Source organism: Branchiostoma floridae, chromosome 4 (genome assembly GCF_000003815.2).
Source record: "Branchiostoma floridae strain S238N-H82 chromosome 4, Bfl_VNyyK, whole genome shotgun sequence".
Lineage (NCBI taxonomy): Eukaryota > Metazoa > Chordata > Leptocardii > Amphioxiformes > Branchiostomatidae > Branchiostoma > Branchiostoma floridae.
The window spans coordinates 8826980-8847696 of NC_049982.1; the positions used below are offsets into that span (position 1 = coordinate 8826980).

General features: G+C 40.9%; 2 protein-coding genes across 3 annotated transcripts; both read left to right on the plus strand.

The window, feature by feature from the left end:
• Positions 1-1223: 1223 nt before the first annotated feature.
• Positions 1224-4481, plus strand: LOC118414107. Its single transcript, XM_035817884.1, has 3 exons — positions 1224-1894; positions 2425-3071; positions 3241-4481. The coding sequence occupies exons 1-2, from the start codon at positions 1418-1420 to the stop codon at positions 3013-3015; spliced, it is 1068 nt and encodes a 355-aa protein (XP_035673777.1). The 5' UTR covers positions 1224-1417; the 3' UTR covers positions 3016-3071; positions 3241-4481.
• A 4185-nt stretch (positions 4482-8666) lies between these two features.
• On the plus strand, positions 8667-20456 carry LOC118412785 (ETS-related transcription factor Elf-3-like). 2 transcript variants are annotated; one of them, XM_035815807.1, is made up of 9 exons: positions 8667-8778; positions 15041-15161; positions 16636-16879; positions 17227-17448; positions 17847-17957; positions 18376-18557; positions 18984-19062; positions 19616-19755; positions 20244-20456. In XM_035815807.1, exons 2-9 carry the CDS (start codon positions 15060-15062, stop codon positions 20400-20402), a joined length of 1239 nt encoding a protein of 412 aa, XP_035671700.1. In that variant the 5' UTR covers positions 8667-8778; positions 15041-15059; the 3' UTR covers positions 20403-20456. The 2 variants fall into 2 exon arrangements, with proteins under 2 accessions (XP_035671700.1, XP_035671699.1); XM_035815806.1 differs by lacking the exon at positions 8667-8778 and adding an exon at positions 14125-14221.
• The last annotated feature ends 261 nt before the right edge of the window (positions 20457-20717 follow it).

Consider the following 20717-nt stretch of genomic DNA (forward strand, 5'->3'; position numbering starts at 1 on the left):
CCAAAACTGATGCGAGCGAGCGAATAAAAAAAAAGTTTGGCCAAAAAAAAAAGTTACCTTCAGTATGAAATCAAAGTGTCCAGGAAGGTTGAACATAAGACTAAACACACATAGTATGGTATACCAACAGTTAGGTGTAGGGACCAGTACATCATATGGATGCAAAACTTTTTTTTTTCTTCGAGGACCAATCCGATAGAAACAGACCTGAAAAAAAAATCAGAGGAACAGGTTTCGCCAATTACAAAATGGACACACTACTGTAATTCCTGATTTTTTTCACTGTAATATTATGTTCACGGTTTTCACGGTGACGACTGTACCGTGAACTTATCATTACCGATAAAAAATAATTCACAGACTTTTTTCATGCGCACTTGCCTCGACAGTGAACATTTAGTTCCGAGAGCAAGTTCAATTTTCTCAGACCGTGAAAATTTGGTACAGTGAAGATAAAGTGAATTACAGTATTTCGGCAGGCATTTGGGGTCTTACCGGGGGCCAAGAAGACAACAAGAGCGAAGTCGAGTAGAGTTTATAGTCAATTGTACCAAGTTTCTACAGTCAAAGGTACAGACTGAGACAGTTATCTTGATTACATGGAGATGGGATTTTAAAATGCCAGTGGGAGTCCAATAATCCACCAAACAGATTCCCTTGTAGCAAAATTGACCAATTACCATTGTTTTGAGTATCGCCAGTTTTCAAGTTTCCACAGGCAATCAGGACTTGAATTTCCTGTACTGGTACCTCCCCCTACCAACAATATTATTTTGGCATTCTATGGCATTAGTCATCTGTTTTCTGATACGTTTATTTCAATCTACGGAATATTTGTGCTCATTTTACAGCTGTTTTGCCCAATTTATTGTGTGGTCGAAAACTTTTTTTTTTTTGGAAATGGCCGAAAATTGGTGCGAGCGCGGATGTCATCCATACAATCAAATCAATATGGCCTAACTTAGACATTTGATAGCAGATTTTTCATTTTATTTTTAACAGCAGACTTAATTCCCCTCTTCAGAATATAGTCTGGTATCCAGCCGTAATATAGCTCCCGAGTCTCTCCTCTTCGCAATTGATCAGATCATACAGATTTCAGTGCTCAAACACACACGCCAAAAATTTCCAGAATACTCTTTTACCGTGCCATGCCATGTGGCGTTACCAAAAAGTCACTCCCTTGGAAGAAACAGTTCTCGCGCGCTTTGGCGAGAACTTGCGAGAGGCGGACTGGTATGTTGAAGTACTTCCGGTTCACCTGCGTTTTGGCATCTTGGACCTTTCAGTCAGCGTACAAGTTGGCTTTTCTCGTCTGTTTTTGCGCTTAGTGATAACTTAGAGAGCTACAAGAGCTACAGATAAATCACGGGAAAGAGCTGAAAAGTCTGAAAAGCGTAGAGTAGTTAACAGAACAATGCGGTCGAAGAGGAGGGTCGGCCCGGAACAAAGAATTCGTGGAGAGCAAGTCGGAACTGTTGCAGAAGGAGCAGATGAATCACCCGAAGATGCTTCAGACAACCCTTCCGATTCCACCAGGGTGAAAGTTCAAAAACGCAAGGCAGAGCAAACGGTAGAGGATGCCGAAAGCTCCCCTGCTTCAGGTAGTAAGGCCAAAATGCCTAAACACGATATAGAGCTAGAACTGGCTTGCGACTCCGACTCTGACTCAGATGCGAACTCTCCACCTGTAGAGGAGGAAGATGAGGAGACCACTCCCGAATCAGAAGGTACCGAGGAACTACCAGATTTCAATGGTGGGAGTTCAGCCCAGGAACCCGAAACTGACCTAGCGAAGACCATCGAGGCGGCGGAGGCGTACCGAGCTGCGGTCAGGGCGGAGATGCAGAGGACCCGGGCAGAGGGACCACCTGAGGCTACCAACAAGACCATAGTGAGAACATATATTTTTGAAAGAACATTTCCTTTTTCAAAATTGCCTTTTCTGTATATTGTCTATTATCATTTTTTAAGTATATTGTCTAAAATCATCTAGAAGTTTTTAAATCATTGTTACTTTAAGTATTGTTACAAAAATATGGTTATCATGTTGGAAATAAATTAAGATCCAAACTTTTTTTCATTCTTGTCAAGCTAGATGATATGCTTGTCTGTCCTGTCTCCAACCAGAAGCCTAATCTAAGACTCAGCATTGTAATTTTTCCAACCACCAAGAATTAACAACATATAGAGGACTTTATGATTTGAGATGCTAAGAATCTTAACAAGGTTATGTCCAGGTGATGCCTACTAGTACTGTATTACATGTACCATGGAGCTTTTATCATATTGTACTATTAGTACTCTTTCTTTTTCCTACCATTCCCAGTATCTTTTTTATGTGCCAGTGCCACCTGTTCTACACTATACACTATAGAGGAAGATATTGCAGAAATAAAGTTGAAATGCCTTGTTTTTCTGCAGGCGTTTCAGCAGGGGCACACCTGTGTGAACTGCATGATGCTGTTCTCCTCTGAGAGCAGCCTCCGGGCCCACCAGGTGTCGTGTGGGGAGGTGATGTACCGCTGTAAGCTGTGCTGGGAGGACACGGATGAGCCCACGGAACACATGGAGGAGTACTGGCAGCGCGACCCTCCCCCGGAGCTGCGATACAACCCGTGTTTAACCATCGAGAGCGACATGCAGCTGATCAGATCGATGTACATGTCAGTGGTGACGCCGGATGAGGAATGGCCGTGTAACCTCTGCGCTTCAGAGATCAGCGTCCGCCAGGACAACTGGCCTACATCCTTTAACTTCCGTAACAGGACGCGGCTGTGGACGCATCAAGCCGTGGTCCACGGGATCGTGTGGAAAAAGCTCCCATGCCAGGCCTGCGGGGGGTATCTCAAGTTTCACACCAGGTCCGATTATCTGCGCCACATGTTCGCCATGCACGTTCAACTGAGGAAGGAGGAAAATGCGTTCTGTTGTCTTCTGTGCGGGGAGTTGAACCCTGACAGGGGCTGGCTGGAGATTCACATGTTCCAACATGCAAAAATGCCAGCAAACTAGTTATTTGTTCGCTTGTCATGGAGGGAAAAAAAGCAACCCTGTTCATGGTTCCAGCAATCCAGCTGCACATGTGCAGGGAGATGCATTGTGGGTAATATGTCAATGTTGAATGCTCCTGAGACATAAGTAAAACAGGTCTGTTGACATTTACATGTACATTTTGTATCAAGCATTGTCTAGACAAGAATGTTTACAGGCTTAAGGCCTTCACCTTTGACATATTACCCACAGTGCATCTCACTGCATGTGCAGTTGGAACCATGAACACGTGAATAGACGTGTACCCCTCACAGTAACAAACTGCAATGTAGAAATGACTATCAACTCTCTTCTACTTTGCTCTTCTCATTTTTTTCTGGACCGGTACAGGTGATACAGTTTTGGACTGGTACAAAATACAGGCACTCACCCCTATAGTTGATAGTTTATTTTCAAATTTTCTAGTTCTATCATGTGTTTTTAATAATAGTTGAAGATTGATCAACCAGTTATTAAAGATTATATCATGGAGTGTTACAGGATGCAAGACTGTTAAAGTAATTGAAATGAAAGGGTGGAAAAGTAAGATTCGTATGGTTAGTGACCCCTTATCAACTATTTGGAATATGATTTTTAATGAATTTTTGTTGAAAAATATATTTGGTACATATTTTGATGATACAGGTTGTATATGTGGTAAGTTTCTTGTCATGGTAGTTTCTTTGTGCCATGGACTGCTGAAAAAGTAAGGACTGTTCTCTGATGAACATTAATCTACCAAAATGGTAAAACTACTAAAAGATTCTGCAGATGCAAGTCAATAATCTACAATGTAGAAGTCTCTGTAAAACTTCATCTCAATCAGAACCAAACAGTAGTAAATTTTCAGATATACATGTAACTGTTATGCAGTTCTCTGCTGTTCCAAATATTTCATGGAAAGGAAGTTCATTTTGAAACTTAAATCAGCAAAGCCAAATGAATGTACCTGAATGTAGTCAGGGTTTTGCTGCTTCCTTTCATAGCAGTGTGCATATTGTACAGGTACTGTAAATGCAGAAATGTTCGCGGTTGTTTTATGTTCACGGTTTTTGCGTTGGCCACTTCAGCGCAAATTTAAAACCACCGCCAACATTTTTCCGTGGCAGTAAGAGACTACGTTGCATGGTGCTACCGCAAAATTAAAACCACTGCGAAAAGTCCTTTTTCCTGCTCCTGCAAAATTAAATCCCCGCGAACTTAAATGCATTTACAGTATATGACATAGATGCTGGCAAATGACTGAAAAAAACAAGTAGATTCATTATTGGTTTCTGGTGAGGAAGGGATTCATAACATATCCTATTTTATATTACCCTGGGGTTGCATATTCTAGTATGCTGTATTGTGGGAAATATTTTCACAACAGGTCCTGAACATTGACATTCACATTTTCTGCAATGTAGTTCACATCACGGCTCTGTTGTAATAAAATATGTTGAAATTGATAAGTTTCATTGGACTATTAATCCGTCTAAGATCTGTATATGTATAAACTGGGTCTACGTACTACAGGTCCACCCCTGGTCATGGACCAAATTTGTATGGGTAGTATAATAATTTGACTGAGAAATTGTTAATGGTGCCAAATCTATTCACTTTGTAGCCACAATGGCGCCAAGCAAATTGTTAACCTCATCATTTTTGCCATAATGAAATGTTTTATTGCAAATTCATGCCCATGGGGCTAATTACAAGTAAACGAAATCAAATACATAAGTAAATAATCAAAATTCTAACATGCGAAGATTAACTGCTTGTATGTATATACAGAATATCGAGTACTATTCTGAAACCTACGCTACTATTGCGGGGTTTGACTTCTTTTTTGAAAACAGTTGAAAATGAAATGTCTTGATTCGATGATCTTAGCAGAAGGTGTGTCTTTTGTGTGTTTTTTAACAAGGTTGATAACATAATAACAAGGTTCCTTTTAATGTGTTATTTGGGTGCATGAGTCCATTTTACCCAGATTTGTCCAGTTGCACTGGAACTCGTACAGTGAAGGTGTATTATGTCGGTCATAGCAACAAGGAAGTTCCCCTTTCAGTCTGTATTTGCAGTGTTGAGGTGTTGTTGTCTACTGATGATCAGGTCCATGAGTTGGAAAAGGGTTGTGCTGAACTGTGGTTGTAATAACAGAGCCTGGGCCCAATTTTCTCAGCCGTTTTGTCTTTATTGTTTTTTTCTGACATCTGATACCATGCTTGTTATCCAGTTGGACATTCCCTTCATTACCCACAAAGGCGGTGATGATGCAAATTAGTTAGCCCGCCCCCATTTGCATGTTTGATATCCTTTTATGTTCTACTTGCGATAACTTAAGTAAATTAGACGTGTTTCATGTCTTACAGGCCCATTATGGAGAACACCGAAATCATAGATGTCTTCATGTAAATTACATCTAATTGAATGTGTTCATTTCTGTCTTAGCTACCTGCTTGCCAAAACTAATGGAATTTCGTCTTTCCTTTCCTTTCTGAAATTATCCTAATTTGAAATACATGTACTTGGTATTAGGTGGCCCATATTTACTTATTTCTAAGTACAGGAGTTATCAACAACCCATGGATCGAGACCATTGTTTAGATTAGAACACGAGATATCAAAAGACTCTAAAAAACCCTCTAGGGGGCCCAAAATTTAATCATTTCTAGGTCTCATCAAGACCTACCCACTTACAAAATGTCAATACTACCCATCTGGGCTTTCTCGAGTTATCGCGTTGGAAGACAGACAGATGCACACACGAACGCGCCTGCTAAAAACCTAGCCGTTTTTTCACGGAGGTAAATTAAAGAAAGCGCAGGTGTGTTGAAAAATTAGTTCGTCACTTTCTTCTGTTCTGTCAGGTTGCGTCGTGGCAAATCTATTAGCCCTGACCTTTTGACACGTACGACAAAGGGACAAACGTCACGCGTCATTATTTCATTAAGGTGGTGGAAGTAAACTTTCCTCTCCTAGCTGCGTGACTTGCACCCAGATATGTTGTCTTTTTTGTTTACCCTCGGCAACAAAGGCCGCTCGCCTGGCATCCAAACCTATTACATGGCTGTCGAGTCTCATGGAGAGGACAAGAGGCCTTCGGCAGCTGTAATAGGTTTGGATACCATGCTACAGTGGATCTTGATTGACAGATCATCTCAGAATTAGCGTAGGCCAGGCAGTTGCGGTAAACAGGTACTAGGTAGGGGCTGTCCCGCATCGCCGAGAGGCGATCAATTGGAGAAGTTTGCTCTGTTCATTCGTACACAATCACGGTAAACAAACAAACAGAACCCTCTCAAGTAGCAACACTTCAAGAAATGGATGAATTCCCTTACAGTTACACCACGATCACTAACACTGTTAACCTTTAATGATAGTCTTTGATATGACAGAAGAAAGAAGACGCCACCTGTACGGCAATTAATACAAGTAGGAAGAGAGACTCTATCTTGGGAATTGAAAACATTGACATTTATTAATATCAAGAGGCGAAGCTTTTTATCGTTATCGGAGAATCCCACAGGGAAGGTCCAAAATACGTAATCTCCAAGCAAAACTTGGATGCAAAATTATAACGTTTACCATTTTTTGTTCATGTTTCAAACTGCCATGCATTGAAAAGCAGGAAAACGTAACAATTATACCCCCAAACATCTGCTTTAAGACTACTAACTATGCTTAAGTCAAACGAAATGGCAGCGATTTATGATTCATATCTTTGATAAATAGATTCCCCCTCTGCACAATTGTACTTTGAAAAAAATGCGAGGCCATTTCTGTCAACAAGTTTACCTAATTATCCCACTTCACAATTTAATACAAAAGCAAAGAAGGCTCGGGTCGGTCCGGATGACCACACCAGATAATGTTGATAGGCGGAAAGCAGAACACACGCCTTACGTGTGTCTCACAGCGACCGCTCCAGGACATAATTTTCTACGGTAGCTGGATCACTCACATGTACAAGTGTTGTCGGTTTAACAAAGTCACCTTTGTCTTGATAAGTATGGACGACACAAAGTAAAACACCAAAACAATCGATAGCCTAGGCTAACGAATCGGTCATTTACAAATGACCAGTAAAAGTGCACTTTTATTGGAAAGGAAGGAATACTGTAAACACATTTTCAATGCTTTTCTATATCGTTCAAATTGATATCACAGCTTTGATATGACTGAGTGGCAGGGCAGGTATATGTGCTGTACACACACTCCCATCTTCAAGATACGACGTGTGTTATGATGTAACTGAAGTAAGACTGTCATATCCTATTCATGTAGCCTGTGTGACTTTTACGGTTGTCCTCGGGAAATATTTCCGAGGTCAAATAAGGACAATCTGAAAGATGGAGGCGTGGGATGTTTGTTGTAAGTAATGTTCGCCATACATTGTTAAGCAATAGCGAACGCTTGGCGTTCCCTTCTGATACTCTATAGCTAACTGTCTTACGAGTTTATTATATTCTACAACACACTAGGTGATTCTTTTCAAATTCTTGGACGAAAAAGTAATATAAAGTATAAATAGGCACGGTCAATAGCTCGAAACCTTCCCGACAAAAACGAGTTTGAAGTTTGAAGCAGCAGAGCCTTTCAGAGAAGTAGAGAATATCAAAGATAGAGACTCCTTTTACACAACCGCAACTTTAGTTTCACGGATGTTTCGGCGACTGTCTGTCACATTGTACGCAGCAATATATATGTACATGTGTCGCTGCTTATAGATGCGGTCACAAGGCGCAAGGTACTTGCATATAAACACTTGATTAAGAAGTAGATGAACTCGTTGCATTGACTGTTAACTTGTATGTATCTATTTAACAATGGATACATTTATATATATGTATATGATATTACTCTGCTTTACATTTGGGACCGCATTGTATAAGAAAAATCCCAACCAACCACAGACTGTACATAAGATTATCATTATATGTCAATACCTTGCGTTTGTGACTGCACCTGTAAGCAGTGACACCTATGAGGCAGTATGATGTAAACCAATGAGAATTGCCCTGAGGTAGGTGAATATAAAGTTGCGGTTGTGGAAAAAGTACTAGTGTGTCTTTATTCAGTGAGATACCAACCTGATGAAACTACTCACGGAAATAAGATGGGGGATATGACAATAATGCCATTCACTCAGTCATTAGAGATAAATGGTCTAAACCCTCCCCCACACATTTCTGGAACTTCCCTTCTGAATGGGCCCTACTAAATTATAAATGCATTAGAGTCATAGCAAAACAATGTCGAATTATTATATAGATTGTTTACATAACCCATACTTGCGAAAGTCAAGACATTTCACAATGCACAGCAACATTGACTAGGCCTATCTCAGACCGGGGCTGTCCGTTAATAGCCCAACTTTACTAACAACAATATTAATGGCAATGGTTTATGAGAGGGGTAAAAAAACTCCACTTTGCAACTTTAAAGCAATCTCATACCTTTATCACTCAACGCGCGTATGTGTCAAACGTTTCCATAAGCTTTGGAAAAGAAGATAATACTAGATGGATCAACACTTTAGCAGAATGTTGAACAAAATGAATTCGATCACCAGAAACAGGAATCATTACAACTTTCACCCCCCTTAAAAATGAAATGGTAAAGTCCTGATTAAAAACATACAACTTACCTCTCCGACTAGTCATTTACGTTATATAGCACCTGTGGACACCTGCTAGGAACCCGTCGGAAAGACAAGACAAGCAGACAGACAGGCAGACGGAACGGAAAATTCTCAACGAGGTAGGAGATACTTGCAATTGAATATGTCGGGGAAGGTTGCCACTCCCCCACTGCTCTCTGTTCTCATTTCGTCCTGTCCTGACTGAGAGTAAAAATGTTTCCTGTTCTGTATGTGATGGGAACCGACCTGTTTCTCTTGCCGAGTCGCAACGCTAGCTACGGTACATCATGAATGCTTACAAGTTCGAATTCGGAACTTTGAAACCTACTACTTCTACCATACGCTAAGTCAAAGCCAACTATTAATCTGTATCGTTCCTGTTCTGGTTATAGTTTTATGTAGGAATATATGCCGAGGTGAGAAAGGTTTGTAAAGTCATATTTAATGAATTCAAGGGACGATTTTACTGTTCTGAGCAAGGAAAACAGCGTGGATTTCAGCAGATTCGTCCATAGGAAAGATCAAGTGCAGAAACTAGCGAAAGTCGTTAATTTCCCCCACAAACCTGTGGGTTGATTTGCGGGACTATCACTTCCCCCGCGGACATGCAAGTCCGCATCAAAACACATTCAAATTCCCTTTTCCCACGCTTCAGACTGTCGAAAGTTGAACATGAAGTGAAAAATAGAAGAATTGCTCAAATTTCTCATGGCCGTACCGGCATCAAAAGCCTTGCGCACAAAAAGAGAACTGTCGATGCATTTTACCGGAGCCATTTCCTCATGTACGATTGTGGAGGACTATTTCAGGATAGGTCAATTCACTTAGCAATTACCATTATTAATGCATTGAAAAAACAATGAAGGACAAGTTCTTTTCCATTTTCTTGTCTCAAAATATTCCGAGTGCTTTTAATATTTCAAAAATTAAGAGTTATGCCCAAAGGTATGATAGGTACATGATTTCCTCACAGCTAGAGTTGGAGAGACAGGTACGCTGCCAGTAGCTACTCTCCAATTTACGCTCTAGCTTGTTTCATAGTTATGTCATGATCAGTCATACGAAAAGGTCCACAAGAACGCTGTCCGAACGTCGGTTAGAGAACACCAGTAGCAATACATATGTATAGTTTTCAATATACATGTCTAATATAGGAAAACGTCTTTACATGTGAAGAGCCGGAGAAGAAAAAGATCGACTTTTTAGAAGGTCAGAAATATTGTTTCTTGAAACACCTTGCAGAAGAATTTTTTATATTACCGCGATTCGTTCTCAATCTGAAGAAAAAAGTTTAGCTACCCTATTTCTAAATTTCGCGTCGATGTCGACCGCTGGCAAGGAAATGTAATTTTCGATCTTACAGCTAAGTGATAAAAACGTTTTAGAAACGTTTCCAATATGTTTTCCTCATTTCTGTTACAACAGTGTTAAGATATCTGTATCATTTACATATGATGATAAAAAAAAGGCCCGTAATAGTGCAATGATGTATTGACATTGTTAAACAGTATGTGTTGGTTCATGAACTTCGGCCAAACTTTAAAAGTAAGAATCCGTACCGACACTTCTTTTAGGACTGTTATCGGAAACACAACATTAGTTTTCCTAGACATACGATAGATGAAAAAAAAAAGATCTTTAAAAAATCAAGCACTTTTGTCACAGGATCTGCGCATCCGAATATATGAATCTAGACCAAGGATTCTAAATATTTCTTCACTTAAAGTTACATAGGACTAAAAGGGATATTTCCGTTACACAATGAAAGTATTTCGACATTTCATGGATCTCAAAAATCCCCAACAGGGCGGGCTTCTCTTATAATCTCCGCCCCTTCTGTCTAATGATGATGCGTGTAGATCACGTACAAATCAGACATTCTGATAGTCACATTCTCGAAAAATCACTCTGAATTCTACAACGGGAACTTCTTTCCGAGACTTCGCCGAATTATGTCAGGGTTATTTCAATTCAAATATAAATGGAAAACAGCTATATCCAATGAACGTCATATCTGAGCCACGCACCCTTTTTACCGTGCTATTGCTTGTTAGATTTCATGAAAAAAAGGAAGCGAAAGGGGGAAACAACAAGGTGAGACTTGATTTTGTCAAACATTTCCTGGACAGGAAACAATATCATAACCTTTACCTGTTACTTGATATTTGTGTTAACGGTAAATTTGCGTTTAATCGACCATTACAATAGACGGGATTACCATGATCCTTACCTAATTGGTTTTAGTACTTCTTATTTGAAATAAAGCATCTCTCTTGCCAAAAACATTATGTAATAATTGTTCACACTTGTCCGTCAAAAATGTTTAGATAACGATAACAAGGGAGAAACAGGGGAAATGGTCGGAGTAAATTAAAAAAAAAGCCTAGCAAAACAATCCACGGGCACCGGCGCAAATCAAATTTCAAGTCAGTAGGGATTACGAATTGTACATGTGAACAACTGCCTTATAAAACATCGCTTTTCAAGAGGCTGAATTCACAATTCAAATCAGTTATGATTCGGCTTTGACTTTGTACTCTAGATAATACATATGGAGCATATGGAGCATATGGAGGGTTCATCAAAACAACCAAGAAATCGCAGAAAGCCCTGTAAGTAAGGTAATGCACAGGAAAAGACAGATTATCACGTTCCATGACATGTTTGTTTATCTAACACCCCACAAGGTACGCGCGACAGGTAGCAATTCCGCATACATTTGTGCGCAGTTTCAACATAACAGCAAACAGTATATGGTGATAATATTGGACCCCTAATTTTGACATATAGTGATGATATGAGCGATTGCACAACGACCAGAATTGGATTTTTGTAACCACCGATTTCATGATTAGAACTCTAAGCGATTTCAAAAGACCAACTAGAATTCCACGACCTCATACCTTCGCCAAATCATATCAACCTTTTCAACTGATGTATTGTGAAAGGTTTCTGTAATTATGTAAATAAGGTCCTCGTTAGCATTAATTATCAGTTAATCATCTTCTCTACTGAAATAACACAATGTGTTATTCAATTTTTTGTTCAAAGTATAAAAGTATGAAATTCTTTTCTTAGCAAAGAAAGCTATTGTAGCATTTCCTCATACATTATGTAGATGGGACGTTGATTTGCATGATTTATGTCTGATAAAGTTCACCTTTACTTGAGGTGATTAAAAGTTGGAATGTTAACATTTTAGCACACATGTACAGTGCTCAGTACAATGTAGCTGCCGACTTTGTTTTATTGTTTTATCCCTTGACCTGCGGCCGAACCCACTTAACTTAAGGGGCCATGGCCACTCGTGCCAATCGGGCGATCTCATCTAGAGAAAGGCATTCATCATTTGTGTTTGGTATATGTTATACGTCACAAGATGTTTACCTCATCGAGGGAGCGCCAAACAACCCAGGTGTTTGCAAACGCCCGACATTCCTCAGTGGTAACAGGTGAAAGAACAATAAGTAAAATGAAGGAACTGTAAGAAATATGAGTGTAATTGGCAGGTCTTATTAGGTGGGCATCGACAAAACATGATGTAGGCAAGGGATAACCTTTAAGTCGTATGGAAACTGTAAAATAGTTGATGTTTTGTACAAGAAATATATCATACATCTATCTCGATCTATTTATGTATATCTTTCTATCTATTTCTATAAGTATATAAAAATTCTCCCAAACACTAACAGATCCTAACACAGCAACGCGAGCGTACATGCTGAATGGACCCTGTCGAAATGTTTTGTACATATCTGTACCATACACATCTACTTGAAGGTGTTTATACTGGATCGGATTACTTGCTGTTTTTAGGAGAGTAGTACCGGAACGGAGACAAAACAGTGTAACAATCCACAACATGTTCACAGTAATCCACAACGTCAGCCTAGGGTAATTTTACAGCCAAGTAACCCTCTAGCCTCTAAGCTTATGTAGGCGAAGAGATGTGACATGTAAGGTTCTTCCCCTTTACTGTCCCCAGACCTACCACCAAAGGCTCTCTCTCAGTGAACAATACATTATTGTACAACATGTTACCAGCATACACGAGTGCCTCGTGGACCTCTTCATTACATAGTTAAAGGTAAAAGAATCATAATCGGACGCCCCGCTGCAGTACCGTAAAATGCTGTTTCTCCATTTTGCCAGCCCCTACCAACATGCCAAATATCTATCCAACTTCTCGAGTCATGCTGTCCACAGTCAGACACAGGTCCAAACACACCATAACCTTCTAGGCGAGGGTTGGTTGTGACAGTACTTTTGGGTCACATAGGTGGCCTTGCACTCGCTTTACACTACGTTTTTCTGAGACGTCTTGGCCAAGACCGTCTCAAGACCGTCTCAGCCAAGACGTCTCAGCCACAGTGTAAAGAGTGTTTTATGGGTCTCAAGACCAGATTCCTGCTGTGCGTCTTGAGACCACATCTGATGTGGTCTCAAGACGCTCAGCGGGAGTGCCAAGACGCACAGCAGGAGTGCCAAGACCCATTTTTTACTGTGTAAAGAGAACGGTCTCAGAAAATTCGTCTCAGAGCCTGTTCAGAGCCAACTTTGAGCAGTATTTGTAGGTCAAAGGGTATATATCATTGAGCCTACCAAGTGCGATCTCTACAGCATTTTGGATCTGTGTTTACTATGAGGTTGTTTTTCATTATGATTTTTCTTTCTTATTTTCGACACCTTTTTTTACCATACTCTGAAACAGGGACAGTTTTTTTCTGATAGTAGTTGGAGTCCACTACAATCCAACTTTTCATATTTCCCCTGTATTTGTGGAAAAACTGCCTACTTATTACGGAGGAAAGTGTGTGGTTAAATGCAGAGACACAGAATAATGCCTGCAAGCCTGCTCTGCAGGGAGTCCAAGACAGCTTGTCACAGCGTTTGTAAAGAGAACTGTTAAAGGTCTTGGCTGAGACGGTCTTGGCCAAGACGTCTCAGGAAAACGTAGTGTAAAGCGAGTGTTGGGCACGTGCCGCACAGCTGGTGTGCTGCGCCGAAGGGCTGATAGGTAGATAGATACAGATATGAATATGCTGCCGAGTTTGATTTATAAGTATAAGTACGAGAAATAATTATAGACAAAATCTCAGTCTGAATTTAGTTATTTTCAGTTCCACATTTACAAAACTGATTGATGATTGAACAATAAAGTACAGTCTATGAGGAAATTATATTAGAAGTAAACGCCTTTGTTTTCCTAAGGAGGGGCACGAACAGTACTAGTTGTTAAAAGAAAGTATGATTGACGCAACTTTCCACTATTCAACTTTTAGGGAAATGCCCTTACGTTACTCTGCAGACAAAAAACAATGGCTGATAGAGATGGGATTTCCCCTTTCCAATAAAAGTAACCTCTTGCAAGCCCTCTAGTCATTGGTCACCAGTGGGCAGCTGGCATGGTAACGAACTTTCCAGCGGAAGTGTTCCTCCTTCAGGTTTTCGCCTAAGTAGTTCAGTTCACACTGAGCAGTACAAGATGGCAGCTGTCGATATTTGCCTCCCTTACAAACTCGACAGATTCGATGGTACTTTCAAGTCAAAGTCCAAATGCAGGTGAGGAAAGTTAGTTATTAGATTAACCGGAAGGGAGAAAGGTTGTCGGGTTTCTTCGTAGCTCCGATTTATTTTGCTTATCAGGCAATGGGTACATTTTGTTTAAAGAAACGAGTTCTGTTGAAAGTTACGTCATACCTGTTAAGTGAACAGTTTTAACCATTTCCAGTGATTTCATTATTACGCCAGACTCATTTGAAGCACCACATCATGTATATTTTGAATACACAATTTTGGTTGCATAGTTAACTTTGTGATGATCTATTAAGACAGGGTTTCAACAATTTTTTATCAGTGTACAGTAAACTATACACATTTTCCTCGGCGCACCACTTGTTAAGTTGTTATCTCGTACCATTATCGCTCATTGCGCATTTATTGGTCGAGGCTTCTGGTAGAGTGCAAAATTCTCTGACGCGGGCCAACCAGTCAATGTGCAATGTACCAAGACAGGGTATTTCCAATGACGTCACTCTCACGCTGGCATGGAAACGTTACGGCTTGTCAGACACGCCCCACGCGCACACCTGTACAACTGCAATTCCACTACATATCGCACCGAGGCGATGTTTGTTAGCTATGCGGAAGCGAAGGCGCAGAGCGCGCCGAGAGCGTCGTCCTAGTGGAAAGGGGGTTTAAACGTTGTAGGACACATCCATGACTGTCCCAAAAATATCCCCAGTTCGCTATCGTTATTAAATGTAACTTGCGACGAATATGACTTGGCCCCTTGCATTTGACCACCTATTTCACCACTACCCTGTCTGTACGAATAAAGATCTCATACGAACCCCAAACAAACTTGACCTTTGATTCCAGAGGAAGCAGACAGCTCCTGATGATGATGGACGGCGGGTATGACGGAGGGACTTGTAACGACTGGACTGCGCATGCGCTCGTTCCACACTCCCAGGGCCCATCCATGTCAAAAATCGCTGAGGTAATCTTCTTTTACGTGTCAAACAATAAAAATGCAAACAGCAACTCCTTTGCTTGAATTCACATATTTGTATAAATAGGCGACCCTTTTGTTCCTCAGCCTTCTTCAATAAAAAAGTACTTTTTGTAAATGACATTATTGATGCTGAGAATAATTTTTTGTCTTTTGACAGCTTTGTAGTCAAATTCGGAGATGTCTGTACAGCTTATCAGTATCATCAACTTTTGTCAGCTATTCCTCCTCAATGGAAACATATTCTAAGACAAGGCTCCTCAGCTGAGCTACGTGTTTGCATCCCTACCTGTAGAGATGTAACCTGGCTACATAGTAAAAATATTAATAAATGCTTATATGCTTTCTACATGAATGAAGCCAGATTATGTGAAACTTCAGACAGGATACAGTACACGTGGGAAGATTATTTCAACTGTCCAATACCATGGCAAAAGGTTTATAGCCTACCTTACAAAATTTCCATTGACTCTAGTGTTTGCATGTTTCAACATAAACTATTATTCAAATACTTGACCGTGAACAAGACCTTATACACTTGGGGTTTGAAGGAGTCGCCCATATGTGAATATTGTAATGAAGATGAAGAAACAGTCTTCCATCTCTTTTTTCAATTGTAGAGTTGCTACACTTTTCTGGAGGCAAGTAGAAGACTGGTTTTTCATCAATACGAGGGAAAATCTAAATCTGAACCTGTTTAAAGTTATCTTTGGTGATTTGAATTGTCGGTGCCCAGTTTCTGCCAATATGATTATCCTTCTTGGCAAACACTTTATTTTCAAGAACCGTCAACGCTCTCTTAATTTACAAGCCTTTATTTCATATATGTCATACTTCCATAGGCTAGAATATATTATAGCAAAAAGGATGGATAAGATAAAAGAACACTTTGGTAAATGGGGGAAAATAGCTTTATCGTTAAAACAGTGAATAGTGAATAACATATATACAACTTCTTTTTATCATTTCCTTGTTATATACAAATGTGTACACTGCTATAAGTTATCCTCATTGTTTTCTGGTCTTATTTATCTTTTGTGTCCTACATGTACTTTCAGTATTATCGCTCTATGTATGATATGTGTATCTTGTAAAAAATAAAAAATAAATAAAAAAAATAAAAAAATAAAAAAAAACAGTAAAAATGCGATATTGTTATACTGCTTTGTCAGTGCCACACGAATTCTTCTTTCCCTTGTAACTATTCAGCATTTAGCCATCTTGTCCCAATTACCTTCTGTATAATTTGTCCTTCATCCCCTTCCATCTTTTCCCTCATCTTCACTATCCACTTCCTTAACCCATAAAACACGGACAAACAGGTACTTTTCGCGTGAGCAAATACAAGGATTTCAAGCAACACAGTTAATTATTTTGTTGGTACTTTCGAAGAAACGTCCATGATGAAACTCAAGTGTTAAACGATGACTCATCACACTTTTTCATCATCTCTGCTCCTAAGCTTACACGGCTGTCCATTGAGCAGTCCACAACAGAGGGCTCCACGACTCTGATCACCACAGAGACCAGGTACACGTCCCTGTCCTCCGGCTCAGATCTGATGTCCGGTGGAATACTGACCACGGACGGGAGCTCCGCTAGCACACTGGTGGGGTCACAACTGGACACGGTTCTGGAAACCTGCTTAACGGATCTGAACCGGAGCAAGAAGAGGGACATGTGCCGCATCCTGTGCCTATCATTAGGTAGGGTTATTATTCGTTCATACATTCCTTTCCTTCCTTTATTCCTCCATCTTCGGAGAGTATAAACTGATAAACTATTTACAGATATTAAAATGTGTTACTTAGACAACAACGTAAAACACAGCAATAGCAACCCTCCTTACTTCCTACCCTTCTTTCCTTCTTTCCTTCCTTCCTTCCTTCCTTCTTTCCTCTCTCCCTCCACTCACTCACTCACTCACTCACTCACTCACTCACTCACTCACTCACTCACTCACTCACTCACTCACTCACTCACTCACTCACTCACTCACTCACTCACTCACTCACTCACTCACACCCTATTAAAGTCGTTACGTTTCCCCCAGATGTTGCCAGTTGGACCCCGCAGAACGTGCATGACTGGTTAGAGTGGGCAGGGAAGGAGCACGGGCTTCCCCAGGAGGAGCTGGCGCAGGCGCTCACCAACTTCGACAACCAGCAGCTGACGGGTCTTGATCTCTGCAGTCTGAGTCTGGAGGACTTCTGTTTACTGTTCCCAAGAGACATCGGGGGAGACCTTGTGTACGGGCTGCTGCAGGACTGGAAAGGTACGCTGATGGTTCAGTACAGAGGCTACGCTGTGGGAGTGGATGTGTGTGTGTGTGTGTGGGGGGGGGGGGGGTATCTTTACAGTATCTTTAAAGGATATCTAGTTTTTTGACAATATTGATACGAAATTTCGTCTCAAAAGGATGATGAGTAGAAGAACAGAAAAATGTCTCCTTTCTCTGTCTTTGGGTAATATCTCTGCACTAGGTAATATCGGTCAGCTCCTGTCTCAAACATCTATCTCACGCTTCACTTGAAATCGGCATCTAAAATCATTACATATAATGCTTTAATGACGCCGTCCTAAGAATCTTATGTTGCTCCACTCTTCTTCACAACAAGCGCCATTTATCTAGATTTGATCATGCCCATCGCTCTTCTATCCTTATATCTGCAGATGACTTTACCGAGCCCCTCACGACCGGACCCACCTACGCACCCCCACCCTTTCCTGATGACACGGAGCAGACGCACCAGGACATCATCATCGGGAACCCCATGCTATCAGGTAGGGTCATGAATCTATACGCATTGTGCTCAGTGATGAGAGGCTGCAAAACTGATCATATATTTTCAATCAATTAATCGATCAATCGATCAATCGATCGATCAATCAATCAATCAAGCAAGCAAGCAAGCAAGTTGCTATTTAATTAGAAATTCATAATTTCTGTTCTACGTAAACGATTTTTTGTCTTTTCTCTCCTTGCACAGAAGCAGCAGACCTTGACTCATAACTAATTCAACACTAGTAACTTTTAAGCGTAAGGCGTTAGAAGAAAAACATATATATTGTATTACATTGTAAGTGGAGTTTTTTTTCGAAAAGCAGCGTCCTAATAACGTTGCAGCATTAAAGGAAAGAAGGAAGGAACGAGCCAAAAGAACATTCAGATCTAGAAGATATCGTTGTTTTTCCATCCCAGCACCTGTCCGAGGCCAGTTCGAGTGGAGCGCGCCCGGCGGGAAGTGCTGGAGCACGGACCCCCGTCAGCGGTTCGGCAGCACCTGCAGTACCGGCACCATCTCGCCAGATGTCAGCTCCAGCACGGACGGCTGCTGCTCATCACAGACTGTCAAAATTGAGATTTCGGACACCGAAGACGACGTGAGCTCTGAATTTTACCCTTTCAAACAGATAACTATAGAAACATTACAAGACATATACTCGTTAAGTATAGATTCTTTATAAATGTATAGCTAATATAAAAGGGACAGTACTCTATCATAGTTAACAAAAATCAACAAATATAGAATATCTACTAGTTTATTGAAACGCTGCATTTATGTATAAGTCCGTTTTATTTAAGGAGAACATGATGTGTTCGTTCGTACCGTCAATGCATGATTGCCGGATACTGTAGACGTTTAAGCTTTTCCGTCTTCCAAACATGCTCTGTCTTGTTATTTCTTCGTAACAGGTATATTTTAGCTTTCATATGAGCTATTGTGATGTTTTTTCTCCATCATCTCCCGTAAATTCAACATAAAACATCGCTGACTCCCCTTCGTTCTTCCTTTGTTATACAACCAGGAAATCGACTTCAAATACCTTCAGAACAAAGGCTGGCGAAACCCTACATCCACTGCAGCTGGGCAGCGCTATCCAAAAAGTAACTATGCAATAATATGTCATATACACGTCTTCTTAGTGACTTAGGACTCTCAACAACTATGAGTGAGTGTTGCGTGTAAGTCGGTGTTTAAAACGGGTGTAAATCAACTAAAAGCTAAGCTTCCTGTACCACGTGTCGAACAAATTGTACGCAAAACCTTACTTTAAAATCCATACACGTTACTTTACAATTCTTATTTCGGTGTCCACGATTCTCGTAACTTAACTTACGGTTCTCGAAACTTACTTTACAATTCCTATATCTTACTTTATATTTCTTCACCTGAAGTTCGTATCTCACCGACCGGACGCACTCTGGAGGCACTGTTGATTTCGACAACGCATACGTACCTTCCTTCACCTTGCCTCCAGCGAACTCCCACAAGCCTCCAACGAAATCTTTGATACGTGCCTCCAGTGAAATCCAACGTGTCTCCTACAAAGGCGCTGCATTTTTCAACAACCAGCCTGCTTCTGATTACAGATATGTGTGCATAGATTTCTTAATTTTCGTCTCTGAATGTTTCTCACGGATAAACTCGATGTTTCAGAGCGCAGAAGCGGAGGCCAGCCCATCCTGTGGCTGTTCCTGCACGACTGCCTCGCCAAGCCTGAAGAGTGGTCTCACGCCATCAAATGGGTCAATAGGAAGGAGGGGATCTTCCAGTTTTCTTCTGAACACAAGGAAAAGGTGAGGTCTGACATGAAATCTCATTGGGTCTGGACTACACCATAACAAATACAGCATAGTCAGAGAACAGCCCAGGCGATGATTAATTTTCTTCCTTTTTACTAACTCATAGAAATGGTGATAAAACCAACAGAGAAGCTCTGTTATTGAATAATGGGTATGACGCAGGGTTAATGTTTAGGTGATGTACTATAGCGGACAGCTGATTTAACAATGTCTGGACAATCTCTGGACAATGGCAATTGAAACTGGCAACGAGAAATAAAGGTACAACAACGACAAGGGTAACAGCATTTGAATTGGCCAGTACAGAATGGAATAGAAAGAAAAGCAATCGTATATTGAAATGTACTATACGAAATTCCCCTGTTGCATGTAGTGTTTAATCTATTCCCTTTATCATGTGAACCTTACCAAAGTCTTGCACGTTTCCTGTACTGAAATGGATGTTTTTAAAAGCTAACAGCGGTATCACCTGTCACCTACAGGTGGCCAGGCGCTGGGGTGAGATCAAAGGGAACCGCTGCATCATGTCGTACCAGAAGATGGCGCGGTCCCTGCGGAACTACTCCAACAACAACATCGTCATGAAGAAAGTGCGCAGAAAGCTGCAGTACCAGTTCTTACCGCAATGGCTTCACGTGTAGCCTCCGGACACTAATCTCCAAGCAGACTTACCGTTGGCATACTCTCCAAGCAGTGGCTAGGCTCCGGCTTGACGTTTTTTTAGTCGTTTTTATCGGGATTTCTATTTTGTATTGTATCTCGCCGTGTCCTCGCTGTGTTAGGCCGGACACAGCAAGATACAATGCAAAATAGAAGCCCGATGAAAACGTCAAGAAACAATCTCTGCTTGGAGAGTAGTTGGCATAGGACAGTATCAAAAGCCTGGCGTGAAGCATCGTCGGCTGCCCATGTAGCCGGCAAAGCAGTGTCCAACCGGCTTTTGATACTGTCTCACG